Source organism: Saccostrea echinata, unplaced genomic scaffold, assembly GCF_033153115.1.
Source record: "Saccostrea echinata isolate AGI-Se365-2 ecotype Australia unplaced genomic scaffold, CSIRO_AGI_Sech_v1 ptg000003l, whole genome shotgun sequence".
Taxonomy (NCBI): Eukaryota; Metazoa; Mollusca; class Bivalvia; order Ostreida; family Ostreidae; genus Saccostrea; species Saccostrea echinata.
The window spans coordinates 11,796,456-11,814,329 of NW_026889752.1; the positions used below are offsets into that span (position 1 = coordinate 11,796,456).

Genomic DNA, 17,874 nt, shown 5'->3' on the forward strand with positions numbered 1-17,874 from the left:
TTTTTTAAAAATAAAATGTTGAGGAACTGTAAAAGAAACAAAACTCTCGATCAGCATTCATTTTCTTTCTTTTTAAAGGAATTACATAAAACTAATTCCAAATTTTTAATGCTTGCAGAAAGCAACTGAAAAACTCCTTTCATCTGTAAGAAAGGACCTATATATATAGCTACATTTCTTTTTGAATACAATCCCATTTCTGCCACCTTCAAATATAATCACTTGTAAAATTCTACTAACAATACTAATTAAGCCAATTAACTTACTTGATCAGCTCGGGGTCATAAGGCACTGTAATTGTCCGATTTTGAATCTTGCAATTTGCCATAATTTCCTCACTAGTGTTTCAACATTTTAATTTTCTTACAAATTGAAAATAAATCCTATAAATGAGAAGAAATAATTTCTTCCCTTTTTCCCGTTTAATCCAATCATTGAAAACAGAGTTTATAACTCTGATTGTGTGTCAGCATGGACTTTTACCGTAAATACCCTAATCTCAGTTCCTGCCTATACAGCTATATTAGTAAACTGACTTTTATGTTTTCTTTTCACCTATATATGTTTCTTTGAATAGTACATACTCTACAAGCATTCGGTATGACAACATTTCATTAACATTGAAATTTTACACAAAGTTTGAGGGCTGAAAAGTCAAAATGCGTTTTCACCCAATGACATTATGTTACTTCTTGCATGTATAGATTAAAGGGGGAGGGGAATAACAAATTCATCATCATTGTTTGAAAGTCAGACAGAGAAATCAAACACTGACTGAAATCTTATTATGCTAAAAAATGTGAAGAGCCTTATTAAAAGGAACTTGTTATTCTTGTACAAATATGATGCCAAATTATCTAAAAGGGTACTTTGGGATGCAAACAAACATGCTTGCATGTTTTTTTTTTCTTTCTCTATTTAAAAAAGAAATTTTCATTTTGCCCTTTAAAGAATTCCTAAAGAATTTCCATACAAACGGACACAGTGGCCATTCTAAGAGCACTTGATATCCTTCATTTCTGAAGGACACTTTGAACAAGATTGTATTAAAGCAAATTTAACATTCTAAAAGACTTAACACACACACTTCAAATTTCTATAAATCGCTTAATGCCACACTCGATGTCTTATTCTTTACACAATTCCATACTGTGCACAATTAAATGATGCTTTATATTCATATTTCAATTTTCAAGGACTCAGAGAGTTCAAGGAATCATGTACTTAATTCATATATTTCCAAATAAAAGTTTCATTTTGAGAGTATAACAGATTTTCAAAATATCAACATTATTAAGAATAAGTTGCATGTACGAATGACACATCCATGTGCATACAAAATGTTCTACATAAAAACTTTTTCAGATGAACTACGGTATGAACTGATCTGAAGCAGTTTAATCAGGCATATAATTCATTCTGAATGGCAGGAACCACCCACCCATGTCTAGTCATTGAGTAAAGCCATTGAAAATGACAGACCTATCATTAGATCTGCCCAATCACCAAAATTAGGGTAACTCCGGAACAAGAGGATTACCCTACGGTGTCACGACCCCTGACGACCCCTAATGACAGCCAGTCAGATTACAGAACAAGAGGATTCCCCCAGATCTTGGTGACCCTTAATGACCTTATAGAAAGCCATTTACTACATAGGGTCACCTGCAGTCAAAACCCATTGACTACAAACACTAACAACCTATAATGGTTAGAATTGAAGAGTTTTTCCCTTATACTTTTTTTTAAACATTCAAAGACAACCATTCCTTTCAAATCCATACAGATCAATAGTTATTGAGATGATAAGATGTACAAATGTTTCAGCCTTAATGGGCTTTATATAATTAACAAGGTCATTACACAGCAAATAGTTTAAATATCTGCACAGATACTGAGATCCTGAGATTGTGTCTAATCAGCTGATAACAGCGTCCAATACAAAGAACATCATAGGCTGATTAACTTTACAAAGCTAGCATTTCTTCACTGAATACAACATACCATTATTTCTATCTTCAAAGTTCGTCAAATCTGTCCCGTTAAAATTTAAATGAGTCTTAAGAGGATGACACACATTTTCTTTTAAGGAATGATCAGATCAAACTTATTTAAAAACACTGCATATTGTTTGGATAACAGATCCTCTTCGTAGCTGTCCTAATGAGCCATGGCATACCTTATAGCCTTCAGATGATACTTTTATGATAATCAAATTTTGGAAACAGTACTAATACTTTTCAACAGCTAAAAACCTAACCCTTTCCTACATACTTATATCCTCTACGAGCCTAGGAGAATGCACAAGGCCATTAACTCTTTCTTATATTTGACAAAAATCTAACAGAGTCTTATTAAATTTCATTCAGAGCCTCGAAATTAATAGCGAGAGAATACTGCAATCCCCCAAAAAAGGTTCCATAAACTCGTTAGGATGGGTAATAATTAAACTTGACAATTTCCCAGGCGACAAAATTTGTTCCTGCTGTGCAGTAAAAGCATCTTATTCTCGGAGGGAGGACACTACCTAATCATTATCCTTGACATCCATTATATCAACCATGAGGTTCTAGGCTTTCATGTGAATTTTACAAATCTAACAAATAAGGGATAAAGTATGAATTCGGAATTTATTATCACATGACACATGATTCTTTCCTACACTTCTAACTTTTTGTAATGAAATGAAAATATGACAATCTAATAATAATGGTTCAAATAAAGCCCAATTCATATGGTGGTTAACTCCTATTCAAAAGACCTCTTAAAATGACCTTGATCTGCATGCATGATCTGGACATAATTAACCCAATCTAGGTTAATCCAAATAGTTGATCCCCTCTTTGTTTTTGTTAGGTCACAATCATCACAACATAGTATGGAAATCAGAAAATTCCCCAAAGATCTAATTTTGATGAGATTCTTTTTAAACCAACTATACTAATTAACTTTCTCATGCAGCTCAATTGTCAGGGCCAAGAATTAAAGTTCTGGACAGACAAAGGAACCACAAAACAAAGACAGCACTTAATAAAATCTTCAAATCAGCAAGACATGCTTGTCCTCCTAAAGCCATACTTGTACGAGACTTACACAAGGTCTAACTTGCTCGAGACATACATTTATACATATAAAAGTTATACATTTGTAGCTAGTATTATTGCCTTACTTGTGCGACATGTTGAACTGACTGTTGATCTGAGTCCAGTCTGCCCGTAGTTGTTCCAGTGTCAGACGGACCCTCCCCGCTTCCTCCGGGGAACATCGGGGCAGGACCCCCTGTCTCTGCTGTTCCAGCTCCTCCATCCGCGGATGCAAGTCCTCCAGGTGACCTTGGATTTCCTGCATATTGACACAATTTACCACTCAATCAATTCATCGTGATAACTTTACAATCCTATTAAAAATCAGTTTGAAGATTCTTGTTATATTGATCAACATATTCTGCTTAGAGTGCAAAATCTTACTCTTCTGAGCATTGGTAAGGATCTATAAAATTTCAATGAAGCACAGCTTTCAAAGCTGATGTTTCCCAGAATTTCCCAAATGATTTTTTTATTGTTTTAACATCTTTCTACACTAAGATGGAATTATTTTCAGATATATTGATTATGTATATTTTCCCTCCATACAGCTTAAAAACTTTCTGTATTTTGGACTTATTTATACCAGAATCAATGATTTTTCCATTTTATTTTGTGATGTGATGAATTAAATTCTGTTGCAGTGTATGTGCCAATAAAGTTCCACAGGATCAGTGCTTGGGAAGGACATTCACCACATTGGCCTATATAATAGCTTCACTTTTGGTGAAAATATGCAGACTCATACAGTCAGCCAAAATTACCATGTAACCAGAAGTTTTTTGTTCCCAAGCCAACTTTCCAGATAAATGAAGTGTTCAAATTACTGAAATGTACTTTTAAATTTTATAATTTATAGATATGAATGTAAATTTTCCTCCCCAGCAACTTTGTCTGGATAGTAAACTGTCCGGATTATTGGGAGTCTGGATTATGCAGGCTTGACTGTACTGCATATTTCTTATCATCAGGTCATTCAGTCTTAACTTTTACCTGTAGTATCTCTCCCTGTTGATTGATGTCGTCATACAAATTTCCATGCAGTACATGTGACAACAGCTTCGTATGTATGTGTGACAAGTCCTCCACAAGCTTCTGCAGGTCATGCAAATACTCTACTGGAGATTTCCCAGACATCCTTGCTGCACTGGTTGTTGTCATGACGACTGAGGACTTGAACACCATTGGTCGATCTGGGGTGGTGATGTCCCTGCGACCTTTGACCTGTTGACTGATGTCCTCCCATCGTTGGTTGAGGCGTGAGATGTCTTTCTCCAACAGTTTTCCTGCCCCCTGGGCACTCAGCTGCCCGGACTCTTCATTGACAGACTCTATCTTTCTTTGTCTTCTGCTCAGCTCTTCTTCAAAAGCCTGAAATAGAAAAAAAAATGAATTACCTTTACACAGATGAAATTAAAGGATTGCATAAATTAATTTACTTTTATTTTTTTACTTAATTCAGGTAACAAATATTTTTAACAGTGCTTTCATTCTGAAAACATAATGTTACTAGGATTAACTTATGGATTCTATAGGGACATACTGTCCTTGATTTTGTATTTCTCTGAATAAAAGATCTATTTTTCAACTTATGTGAATCAAAATTTTCAAGAAATTTCTAAAGTAATAATTCATTTATTTGCCCCTCTTTAGCATATATACTATATACTGTATAGAGAGGAGTTGTTTAAAAAAGAAAGAAGGAATTCCTACAAGTGGTGAGAGACAACTTGTCTGCATGCTCCAAGATCAATTTCTTCTTTACATTCACAAATTGGAAACATTTTTAAGCATTATGAGATAAGATTATGTAATATGTGATTTGGGCAATGCAAAAGAGCTATGCAGCTGTGTTTATTTGATACAAAGTTCTAGGATTCAGCTAGAAAGAGTTGAACTTTTAAATTCACTTTCATATCTTTTTTTGGTGATAAAATGCACTACATCTGTTAACAATTCTCCATACTTTGCTGGAATCAAAATAATAAAAGCTTCCTTTCAATATAGCTTCTCTTTGTAATTTTATTCACTAATATAATTTTTTTTTTCTCAGAAACCTTTCATACAAAATACTTGAATACTTTCTTTTTACAATTTAATTCACTAATGTTTGTTCTATTTTTTTTTTTTTTTTTGGTTTTGTTTTGTTGAATTTTTTGTTTTGATTTTGTTTTCTTTTCTTCTTCTTTCAGTTATCAAAATATATCACTAGTCCGTATCAAGGGCAACAACTCTTCATACAACTTAAAGCAGAATTACAGAAAAATCACTTTCTCCTACTTGTCGCATCATCCACACTCCATAGGTCAACACTGCAGCAATGTAGCAGAGCAGAAATAAAATGGATACCATGGCAACCACCATAAACACAGCTGGGGTGTCCATTTTGTTTTGAATTAATCAGCTGACAATCATTTTACCAATGAACATTTCTTTGCTGAGGTAGAAATCCTTCACAACTACCTTTCAGTTGGCTTTTTTCCCCCACATTATTTCATAATTTTAAGTTTTTCCCCACATTCCATTTTTCCTCTGATCCACGTTTTCCCGTTCAGGTTTTTCTGCATAATAACAACCCCTTTATTGTGACACAAGATGATTTTTTTCTCAATACTCTCTGCATTGTAATGAAAATCCTTATTGATTTTTTGTCTAATTATCTCAATACAGGTTAAACACATATAGATCCTGAAATTAATTCCTTCAAAGTCATCATTGTTCAGCAAAAGTTTCTGTGGTTACCAAATCATCCAGTAGCCATTAAATGAACAATTTCCACTAAGACAATGTCTAATGTATTAAAAGATGATGCTAATACAACAGATTAACTGCTTGCTTCACACTGCCACTTCCTACAAATCCTTGATTAATTTATCTCCATGGAAAAAAATTCTGCTTCCAAGGAGGAATTATGATCCATGACTGCACGGCAAATCATTTGAAACAAATTACGATTATTTCTGCATCCCGAGATAGGGAACTAAAAGGATGATAATTCACCAACCTGAATATCCACAGAATTTTTCACATTTTAAAGCATGACTGTCTCGCTTATCTATGTATACAGAAAGTAAATTTTAATCCAGATGAAAAATAAAACATGTCCAATATTTTAAGATGACTCAAAGATGTATGCACTTTTTTTGCTTCAGATGAATTTGTGTCCAAAAATTTCTAAGATGTGTGTTCCTTAATTATTTTTACAAGGAATGCACTTAATTCTTTCAGCACAGTTTAAGACAAGATCAACACACTAACTTATTTGCCTTGACAATATGACATCTTCCTTAAGATATAAGGAAAATCAATGGATACCACAAATTCATTACCAAGGAAACTTAAAAAATAAAATCTAGCAGAATTTACTAAGGTAAAAAATTCTGCATCTTCATCACTTGGCTAATTTTCTGGGAGCATGCTTAATTAACACTGTTGATTACTTCCATCATCGGGCCTTTAACTCTAGGTCGTTAACACCTAGCATGATCTCGAGACCTGTCTTCCGACATTTTCAACGAAATTCACCTGGAGCTGAAACAATATGGCCAAGAAAGGGGGAGGGGGAAGAAGACATTTTGAACCAAGATCCCCGTAGAGTTTATATCCCGTCACAGCAAAAATCCAACATGCGTGCATCACAGGCAAATTACAGAACATTTCAAAAATTCCTATCTCTCTAAGACACAACAGATGCTACCTGTTGTTTACTTGCCAAATGATGAGTATTTAATTTAACTACAGGGTGGTATAAATGCTTTACAGATACAGCTACTTATACAGGTGTTTGATGTAAAATTTATACCTCTACCCGAATGTGATTATTTCTTTTTCCTTGATCTTTTTTTCTGCATTGTATTACTGTAGATCACTTAATTCTTGTGACACCTTATTTTCACATGATTGTTATTTAGTATTGATAATTGATACAAAATTTTCAAGAATTCTCATCATTTGCTCTATATCATCTTTAATGATACTAAAATATGTGAGAATGAAATTTTCGCAAGCCGACAGTCTCATGTAATGAAGCGAATTCAAAAATAAAGTTCTTGTGAATTTAGAGTGATTTACAGTATATGTACTCTAATTTCAAATCAATTTATTAAAATGATTTCTAAAAGTATGTCTATATGCTTGTTAATTATATTTCTCCTTAAAACTTCTCCATCTTGAAATGATCAGAGATTGGAAACAACTTAAAAATAATAAACTAATAATCACTAATATTGCCATAAAATGGGTTATGCTAAGTTAACTTTTGAACAAGGAAAAGGTCTTGACATATTTCTGAAACATTGCAGTACTTGAGCTTTAAGCATGCATGGCCTTGACCTAAATTGAAGCAATGAATTTGACCTTCACTCTACCATGACCAAATGTAAGTTATTTGTTTTGATTTAGATTACATATAGAAGCCAGTAATAAAATTATAGATGCATGACAAATGGACAAAACAGATTGTTTTTTATTTCAGAAAAAATTATTTAGGTATGAGTATAGATATGCAAAAAAAGTATCATGATATATCAATATTTTGGACTTCTGTGTCATAATATGTCTTGAGTTATAAAAATAATTTTTCAGAAATTATCATTGTAATACTGTTAATAAATAATTAAATGTAAGTTTTAACCAACAAACATAACGTTTATGAAATATAAATTGTACAAAATTCTATTTCATTCATAAAATTTTTTTTTTAAAACAGTTAAATGATGTAATTCTAATTTTCAAACTCTATTGAAAAATCGGCATTCCAGATTGCTGTACCAGTTTCCGACTTCAAGTGAAATATATATCATGATATACTAGTATCTTCCAAAGTATGAAAAAAAGCCGAAATCTACAACCTATCAACGCATACCATAACAAGATGAATCAATTACAGATGTAACGCATCTTGACATTGTTCATTACAATGATTGATTAGACACCCCGCTAATTAAATCTTATACACTGGAGGTCTTTTCGTCACTTTCTGAAATTTTTTATAGTCTGATCAGTGAATGACATTACTGATCACAAAACTGAATTTGCACCTCTTCTCTCCAAATTCTTTTTCCAAAGAATCGTTTAAATTGTAGCTTTTCTTTATGGTGTTATCATTAATAGTCAAATTTTAAGCATTGTAAACCCAACTTTTATTCATGTACCCGGTATATGAAATATCTGTGAGTTTCATAATCTTCTTTTACTTGCTAACCTTTCTTGCCCCAGTCCAGTTATTTGTGTACTTATGCAGAAAGGTTTCTTTGGTTGCAAAAACTAATAGTAGCAGATGGATTTTAAACTAATGAATCCCAAATAAAATTTGTGGTAAATTATAGTTGGTTTACAATGCTCTTTAAAAACACCTGAAAAAGTTAAATGCTAAAAAATTACACTGAGATTGGTCATGATCAAAGAGGCAAGCCAAGAAAGCTGGAATTCTATTATCCACCCCTTATGATCCACCCCCTTTACCTTTAGATCCTCCTTCCTGACAGAGTGGATCCTCCTCTCAATATTGTCAAACCAGACATTGAGATCCCTTATCTCCCCTTGTATCTGACTGTAAGTCGTCCCAACAGACAAAATAATCGTCTTCTTATTCTCCGCATTTGTCTTCACTTGATTCCACTTGGACTGAAAATTAAATTTTGAAGGACATTTAAAATACATTTTACTTTCCATGTGCTATTAGCAGTTAACTATGTTATAACAATAAAATTTTACAAAAATTATACTTTTATGTCATTTAATTTATAATGCTGACCTGGATAAAAAAGGAACATAATAATTCAGACAAAAGTGTTCAAACAACCGAAAGCATAAAAAGATATGATCCATGTTAACATGAAAATTACTGAAAACAAAGACTGCTTATTTCTTTAACTATAAAGTATGTTAATTCAAAATTTAATTTCTTTTCTACACTGTTAATTATAGAATTTACAGTTTCTGAAATATATCCATCAAGAGTTAGTTCCCTTTATTCTCCACCTGGATTACTGACCTTCATATCTTCCACTTGTCGGTAGATCCGGATGGCCTTGTCATGATCATCCAAATCAATTTTATGGGCAAGCAGTCTCCCTTGATCAGCAATACCAGACACATCTAGCTGCAATTTATTCACTTCTGCTTCCAGAACCTGAAAGTTAATGTTATAAAATCGGTGTTTTCATAACACAGCAGTTTCAAACTAAAAATCATTCCGTATACCACATAAGCATAAATTTTAGCGAGGATTCAATTATGGCATTTTTAGCGAGGGTGTTGAGATCGCTAAAATTAAACATCGCTAACAATTTATTCCCACATTTTAGGTTATTTTTAACTTTCAAGGTATCACAAAATTGCTAAAATTACTTCTCGCTAAAATTTAATACGGATTTTTTAAAGGAGAAATCACTTAATTTGCGTCTCACTAAGAATTCCACTTAAATGGTATTTTAACTTTTATTCATGACTGATCAAATATTCTGAAATATTTTGCATCACATTAATCAAAATGTATCTAAATTCTCTCTTTCTCCACTGATCATCTGTGGATGTAAAATCTCTTTTTCACACAAATCCTTAACAACAGCCATATTTTGAAAACTTCAATCAGGAACCAAAGTTCCCCCACCCCCCTTTCCCAAAAAGAGTTTCTTACCCTTGTTTTTTCCTCTGGTCTGCCAGACAAGTCATCAGCTGTCACTTGACCTTTGTTGACCAGGCTGTTGTCAAGGACGATGACCTCCTTCATAACTGTGTCATACTGCTCTTGGAAATCCCTGTCATCTGTTTCATTAGAAGGGGAAGCAGAGGACAGCAATGGACTCTGGGATACCTCCTTCACCATTGTTTTGGTGATTTCCATAGAAACATTACCATCTTTTGTCTGTTGCTCCTGAATATGCTGAAATAAAAGAAAATCAGTGTTCAAAAACTGCTTCATTTCATGTACAATAGGTGTTCATGCAATGCATACACCAATATTCATGCACTTTTATCATAAAACAGCAGCTATTTATGTATGTACGTATTACCAAGATACAGCTAGTAATCTACTCTATGTATAAAGCAAAGCTAATTTCATGCCCCAACATGCAAATCCTACTGACTAAAAAGCATTTTTTTTTTGTTAGCTTCTATCTAAAAAAAAAAGCAATCTAAAATCTATTACAGTGTTATATAAAAGCTTGACACTCACACCAGACTCGGATTACACATACACACTGACCTCTCACCTCTTTGTCTGATTACACATGCACACTGACCTTTACCCTTTGCCTGATGTCTTCCCAGCGCTGATTTAGGTGAGTGAGCTCGGGCTCCACCATGGCACTGTAGCGCTCGCTCCTACTCATGAGACTCAGAGCCGAGTCTCTCACTTCCTCCACCTGGCCGACCAGGTCATTAATTTCTGCCTGGAGGATACCTATTTTTTCTTTCTCGTAGTCGGACATTTGCTGGTAGACAGGAAGCTGCTCGTGTGCTGATAGTGTGCTCTCAGCTTTAGCAAGCCACTCTTTGACCTTCATTAATGAAGTCTGGAAATCCACAAAGAGGAGTTCTAGGGTATTGATGTCATCCTGTGAAAAAAAAAAAAACTTACTACATGTATCTTTTCTCAGGTGTTTTAATCATTCTCAAATTTCACACATTTTTTTCAAATGAGCATAAAATTTGATTTGTCAAAGAGAAAAGATGAATAAATGCAAAAGTCGTCTCAATTTTTTTTACAGTAGTCATCACAGTGCCCCCCCCCCACTTTGCCTTTACACTCACACACACACAGCCCCATCCCCATCCTGTTCAAACTGAAAAGGATCTCTGTTCCTGCTACATTTTTACAATTATCTCCAAAATAATACCGAAAGTCTCTCCCGTTTGACGGTCAATCGTTTGGCCAGACTGTCCCACTCATCACAGAGTGCCTCTATGTGAGTGACCGCCTCGGGGAGTTCCTTATCCTCAGACAGGTCCTGGATCTGGTTCACAAGTTCACGCATCGTGGACAACATAGACACCCTCCTCTGCATCTCCTCTTGTACAGACTGAAAATAAGTTAGTGATGAAAATCAAACATCACCTAGGACTGAAGCATTACTGTAAAAGTCAAAATCTACTTATGTTGTCTTTATTCTGAGGGTTCTATCAAATTTGTCATCAATTTTCTGTCAAAATTAGCATTCAAGTGTTTCTTTTCTTTAAGTTTATAAATCTGGCTCTTTCCCCTAGACATGGAAAATCCATATGATCCATACCTTGACATAAGAAAGATCTGTATCCAGATTCCGGACTCCAGGTGTGTTCTCTTTGGTATCCAGGTCTTTGTTTACAGAATCCAGGAAGTCCTTCACTGTAGTTGTTTCCTTCTTCAACTTTTTGGCCAGCTTCAAAGCTTTCTCCAGTGAGGACTTGCCTTTAGTGACCTATAAGTACAAAAAATATTCTACATTACCTATGATGGTACAGAATATTGAATCTTACCTAGTATATTTATCAGTGAGACCGTTGGGCAGGGGCACTTTTATTTATTGCTAGATATCATAAAAAACCTTCATACACAAATAAATAAATTTAGATCCCCCTCTTCACAATTTGATACACTGAAAGCTTACATGCCCCATATTTCATTGTGCTGCCCTTTGAATTACATTGTACCTTTCCTTGTAGATAAGTGGACTGCTATTTGAAATATAATTTTACCTGGCCCCCTAGATCACTGTAGTGCTGTTTTGAGATAATACCTGGCCCCCTAGATCAAAGTACTACTGTTTTGAGACCTGCCTCCCTAGATCATACTGTATACTACTGTTTGAGATATTACCTGGTCCCCTAGACCATGTATTATCTGGCCCCCTAGATCACTGTAGTGTTGTTTTCAGATATGACCTGCCTCCGTAGATCATATTGTACTACTGTTTGAGATATTACCTGGCCCCCTAGATCATTGTACTGCTGTTTGAGACATTACCTGGCCCCCTAGATCATTGTACTACTGTTTGAGATAATACCTGGCCCCCTAGATCATTGTACAGCTGTTTGAGATATTACCTGGCCCCCTAGATCATTGTACTGCTGTTTGAGAGCATCCATCTGTTTGTTTAACTTGTCTGGAAACTCCACCTGTTGTTTTTCTACAATCTGTCTCCCAGTCTTAATGACATGTTCTACCTCAGACTTCAACTCACTCATTGTACGGTAAAACTTCTAGAAAATAATAACACACCATGTGAGTGATATACCATGACACATTTTCCTTCTGAAAATGATCGGGGTAAAAGTTTTGCACAAAGAATATTTGAGATACTCACTCAAAGTAAAGAAAGAAACACTTTTAATGAACATATGAATACATACCCAGCCTTTAACTTATATCCCTCTAATATTATTACTGGGATTTACTCTAAAGATAGGTAAAATGGGTCAAAATGACCGTTATATCTTGCACTGTTGTCTATATATAAATTGTCCTTCATGGCTGTTTTATTTGGACAGCAGACAGGGGACTCCTTAAGATGCCATAAAACCCGTCATTTCTGATTTGTTTATCATCATGTATTTCAAGCACCAATCTCTCTTTTTTAAGAAATTCATAGATCTTACAAATGATTTACGATACAATACTTTTTTTGGGAAATCAAAGAAATGATAATCATAGTAGTAGAAGTTCGATACATAAGTATTTTGCAGATGGATTTATAATAGGTCTTGTAATGACATTCATTTAGTTCACTGGTCTGGATTTTTAAATGAACTCCTTAAAGTTAATAGGACCCTCTTTTTTTTCTTTTTTTTTAAAATAAATCATATTCCCTATCACCAAGATATTGTGACATTTCTTTATGGCATGCCAAACCAAGAAAAAAAAAATACACTCTTGCTACTGACAGAAGTTCTCAAATTCCTTTTTTCAAAGAGACTGAAATCCAAGTGATTTTTGAACAATAAAGATTTCTTTCCACTTACCACACAAATGTCTAACTTTTCCTGTAGAAGTCCTGGATCTTCAGATCCTACCTCCACCAAGTGTATCTGATCCCCAATGCTATCTAACTCCCGCTTCACTCGGTTAAACTTGGGCTCAAAGTCAGCTGGCCTTTGAAACTTCCGAAATTTCACAGACACATCAGCAAAATGTTTCCGCAGTAACTCAATCTGTTCATGGAGCCTTGCACTGGCCTCCATGTTGCCTTGTGATTCTAATTCTGCAGAATAAACCTCCAGTTCCCCCAGCATTTCCTCGTTTTGTTTAAATTCCTCTTTTAAGGAGTCGTACTCCCCTGGTACGTCACCTGCGACGACGTCTGCGTCGATCCTCTTCTGTAAGAGATCTGCGATGTCAGACATCCAATTCGTCATCTCCAGAATCTTCCTCTCTGTATCCTGGGCCTGGCTAATGGATGTCTCAAGATTGTGGATCTTCTCCCTTGCCTACAAATGGAAGAATTAAAGCTTTCAATGCCCTACTTTACAAAACACTGCTGAAATTTTTTGCTGAAAAATTGTATGAGGGAATATCTTAGCACAACAATGTCATTCACTGCATTATGTGAACTGGTGCATTATCCCAGTGTCCTCGAGTAATACAATGAACACAGACAACCTAATAACCTAATGAATCACTGAGGAACTTAACTCCTACATTCATCGCACGACTCAGGATAAAATCAAACACATAATTCCTTGGACAGATACTCAAAGTACCAAAGAAAAAGCAGAACCACTCTGACACTGACTGTACAATGTATGTACAGCAAAATGGAAATATTGAAAAATCTAAATTTAAATCAATATCCATCATATGATATCTACTGACCTGGCAGTCCAGAATGTTCCACCGGTCACTGTAGGTGTCCAGTTGTGTCTTGATGTGGTCCACCATGATGGAGTTAGCCATCAAGTCCTGTCCCAGTTTCTGAAGCCTGTTCTTCTTTTCCAGTGTGTGGTCTTGTAGACAGATTTCTAGGTCCTACAAAAAAGAAAGCAAATGCTCTGCAAGAAACTCTTCATATATGAAAAAGACTTTAATACACACTTTTAGCATCAATTCATTTGCACATAAGAAAACTATGCACAATCCAAGTAAGTAATATTTATTTATTTTTGATTTTTGTTTATTTATTTACTTATTTTCTAATTTTAAGTCTTACATCTAAGTCTTCAGAAATTTCCTCTGCATCACTGCTTGCCAGACGTGGACGTTTGATTTTTCTTTCCAGCAAATTTAAACGTTCAGTTTCTTCACCCAAAAATGCTGCAATCAAATAAGATTTATTGGATTAAAAAAAAAAACTTCTCAGCATTATCTGGCAAATTTTGCTAATATGAATTGAATATGATAGTTCAATTTTCTTTGGAAACAAAAATTGTTTACCGATGGTGGTGGAAAATTTCCTCATAACCTATGACCTTTAAGTATGACCTTGACACTGGCATGATATTTTGACATGAATCATAACCTTCCACGTCCTTAATATTTTTCAATAGTAATAAGTTTGAAGTTATGGACAGACAAATATAAACAAAGGCCAAAACAATGTTCTCCTCTATATAAATGTACATATAATACAGGTTTTAATTCTGTGAACCCACCACTGAACTCCTTCCATTGGCTTTCTGCAGTGGAGAAGATCTGGGAGTAATGCCCCACCCTGTTATATACATCAGTCCACAGGGCATTCATCCTCATGAGGGCCCGGGCCAGGTCCTGGAGGCTCCCTGCGGGAGCTTTGTTCAGCATGTCATTAGCATCTTCATTGATTTTGTTATTTTCTGCTTCTCTCCCAGCCACATCTTGTCTCAAAGTCTGGAAAGCACATAATTAACTAAAAATGAAATGAATATCTTCCAAAAGAATAATTTTTAAAGCTATTAAATATATATCCAGAACCAAGGTAATGTTCTAAATCTATGCATATACTAATTTAAAAAATGACTTTAAAAAAAAAAAATCTAACAAAAAATTTTGTTAAAATTTCTTTCTGAAAAAAACTGACCTTGAACTTTTTGCTCTTGACCTGAAGGTCATTCAAGCTCTCTACAGCATAGTCCTTGTTTGACAGGTCCTCTTTAATGGGCTCCAGCCATTCTGTCATCTTTCTGATCCTCTCGCTCATCTTCTGACTCCTCTCAAGGGCCTCCTTCAGTCTCGTATTCTGCTCCTCCGCCAGATTCACCACCTTGCTCCACTTCTCGTTGAGTGATGTCACTTCCTGTGTCATTTTCTGGGTAAACTTGGGCTCGGCATCTTCTGTCAGCTGATCGCACAAGTCCTTGATGTTGTTTACATTTTGCTGTAGAGTGGTTATATCATCCTTCACTCCCTGTTTTATTCAAAATAAAATGATTGCCTCACTTTCTATTTATAAACTGATTTACAGAAGTACCTGGAAATTGCATTCATTCAGGCATTTTATGCACTAACAGATAATTTCTACCAGGGCACTACTGTGTGGTGACATGCTCTATCATTAATGCCTCCATTAGGATAGGATAACAACTTTTGTGGTTTTCCTTACAGGTGAACAATGGCATCTTCCTCTTTTAATTGTGACACAGTAATTAACATTTGCCACAACTATCAGTGTAATGTCATAAACATGCAGTATATGAACTAAATTTACTCCTACCTCATTTTATACTGTGAACACTTAATTACTAAAAATAATCCATTCACAGTATCTAACATGCAAAACTATGTATGCAGTTTCCATTACTTATGAAGTCAAATTTCAATGTGTGTAGTGAAAAAGACAATTCAAAATTGAAACATCTTGTTTGATATTGATCAATTTTATGATCCCAGTTTGGTGTAAACTGATACGACTATAACTACCTAATTGGGGGTCCCATGTTATCGGTATAAATAACTTCATTCATGAAACATTACCTACCAGGTAATGCACACCTTTTTTCACAATTTAACAATGAACATTTGCATACTGCATCAGATGCTTCATGCATAATGCATTTTTACCTTGATAATATGCTGTAAATGAACTTCATTCACTAAACAGAACAAACAAATGCTAAACATAACTTTATATGCCCCTCCTGGCTGAAAATTTTACAGATTCAAACTTGAATAATAATAAAAGAATTTACCACCTTTAATTAAATTATTTAAAGGTGTGAGTAATTTTCAATCCATATCATCCCCCAAGCTAATTTTACAAGCCCCTCCTGAATGGAAAAAAAATTTACAGTAGACTTGCATATGTTTGCTTATAAATAGGTACTCAATTTTTTCCAAGTCCTGCATGTGAGTTAGTGACTAAAGGTGCAAAGATTTTTTTATTTCAACTGCAATTGTTAGAATTTAACCTACCCAAATCCAAGTTAAAAGATTTTGACAGTTTCTATTTAGTATCTACATGTAAGTCATTTCATTCAATGTAACTAAACTGGATTTTCATAATTAATAGAACCTTTCATAAACTTTTGTCCTAGTGCATGTGTATCAGAAATGATTAAGATTTATGAAATCAAACACTTAGACTGTCAGTATATTTATGTTTTGCTACATTCTGTGATGCATGTGTTTTTTATTTCTTTTCTCCAATCCTTACAGAATTCTTGGATAATTTTAAGAAAAGTCTGCAGTCAAAAAACTATATCTCCAGAATTTTGTTCCTGCAACCTTATTTTTTTTTCTGATATTTTAAAGCAACACTGTGAGTGAACAAAGTGAACAATTCATGAGGAGTCAAAGTATCCCATGAACAAAATGTGATACATTCATACTCAATTATTGCTTGAGAACTTTGTAAATTCTCAGAGTCTATTAATTTTCTTCATTCAGAATTATTCTTATCAGGATTATATACATATACACATGCATATTGGTCGAGTGTTAAGTTGTATTCATTGTCATGTTGGCTTTTTTGCAATTTGTTTTATCCATGTGCCAAAATGGGATTTACAGATTGTATATAGTTTGGTGTGCCTTTTGCATACTGTATAGGCATAGCTTACAGAGTTATGGTTCTTACATTGCTCTCGGCCATTTGTGCAGTGAGATTGGGAACGTCCCCCGTAGCCGGATCTGGTGCATGCAAGAAGACGTCAAGTTCCTCCATCCACCGGTTCAAACCGATTGTCTGGTTCTGAGAAATGACAGTGATGTGTTGTTTAGTTTGAGTACCAGACAAGTGAAGTGATGAGAATGAATGAAGATGAAAAGTGACCGAGAAACGGTTATGTGCAAGAAATCAAGAACTCAAAGCAAATTAAGGCACCAATCTGGTGGTGGTGTGAAATGATTACAAAAACTGATGCAGTGATGGAACACAGGACTTCAGAAATAAAATTTCTGTCTTTTTTACAACATCTGACATTTTCAATGATTGAATATTATGTTTTCTTTATCAGGATTTTTGATAAACTGCATGGACACTGAATGAAAAAGAACATACACATAAAAGACTTACAAACGGTTTATCATGAATATGAATTCAAATGAAAACAAATATGCAATTAAAAGGAGAAAAACAAGACTTCAACATTAAATAAAAGATATAATAACTACAGTTGCACAAAAACTACAGTAAGCATGGCTGCCTCCATGTCAACTCCAATGGTACATGTTATGGGAAAAAATGTCCCCAAAATACATCTTGAAATCTGGAAGCAGCCAGCCTTTTTTATTGTTAGAAAACTAAATAATACAAAGATACAAAAAATTTCATGCAAACAAAGGAAACAAGTGCTGTAAACAGAACAAAACCTTGACAATGACATTAACATTTAATAAAAATGAACATAAACTGTAAACGTTGCAATAATTTCATTGAATTTCAGGTTTTCAAGAATA

The 17,874-nt window shown here is 34.5% G+C and overlaps 1 protein-coding gene across 7 annotated transcripts in view; it reads right to left on the reverse strand.

Moving 5' to 3' along the window:
• LOC133178579 (dystrophin-like) overlaps positions 1-17,874 on the reverse strand; it is a 136,265-nt gene that overhangs the window by 66,580 nt on the left and 51,811 nt on the right. For 5 of the 7 annotated variants that reach the window (XM_061313291.1, XM_061313296.1, XM_061313297.1 and 2 more), the window contains 15 exons: positions 17,054-17,167; positions 15,059-15,385; positions 14,655-14,868; positions 14,213-14,316; positions 13,879-14,031; positions 13,029-13,493; positions 12,114-12,269; positions 11,321-11,488; positions 10,928-11,110; positions 10,331-10,645; positions 9,724-9,969; positions 9,079-9,216; positions 8,547-8,708; positions 4,077-4,454; positions 3,170-3,342 (listed from right to left, as the gene is read on the reverse strand). In XM_061313291.1, the coding sequence (XP_061169275.1) occupies positions 3,170-3,342; positions 4,077-4,454; positions 8,547-8,708; positions 9,079-9,216; positions 9,724-9,969; positions 10,331-10,645; positions 10,928-11,110; positions 11,321-11,488; positions 12,114-12,269; positions 13,029-13,493; positions 13,879-14,031; positions 14,213-14,316; positions 14,655-14,868; positions 15,059-15,385; positions 17,054-17,167 (3,296 nt within the window). The remainder of the gene's footprint in view (positions 1-3,169; positions 3,343-4,076; positions 4,455-8,546; positions 8,709-9,078; positions 9,217-9,723; positions 9,970-10,330; positions 10,646-10,927; positions 11,111-11,320; positions 11,489-12,113; positions 12,270-13,028; positions 13,494-13,878; positions 14,032-14,212; positions 14,317-14,654; positions 14,869-15,058; positions 15,386-17,053; positions 17,168-17,874) is intronic. The other 2 variants (XM_061313292.1, XM_061313294.1) reach the window with 2 other exon arrangements.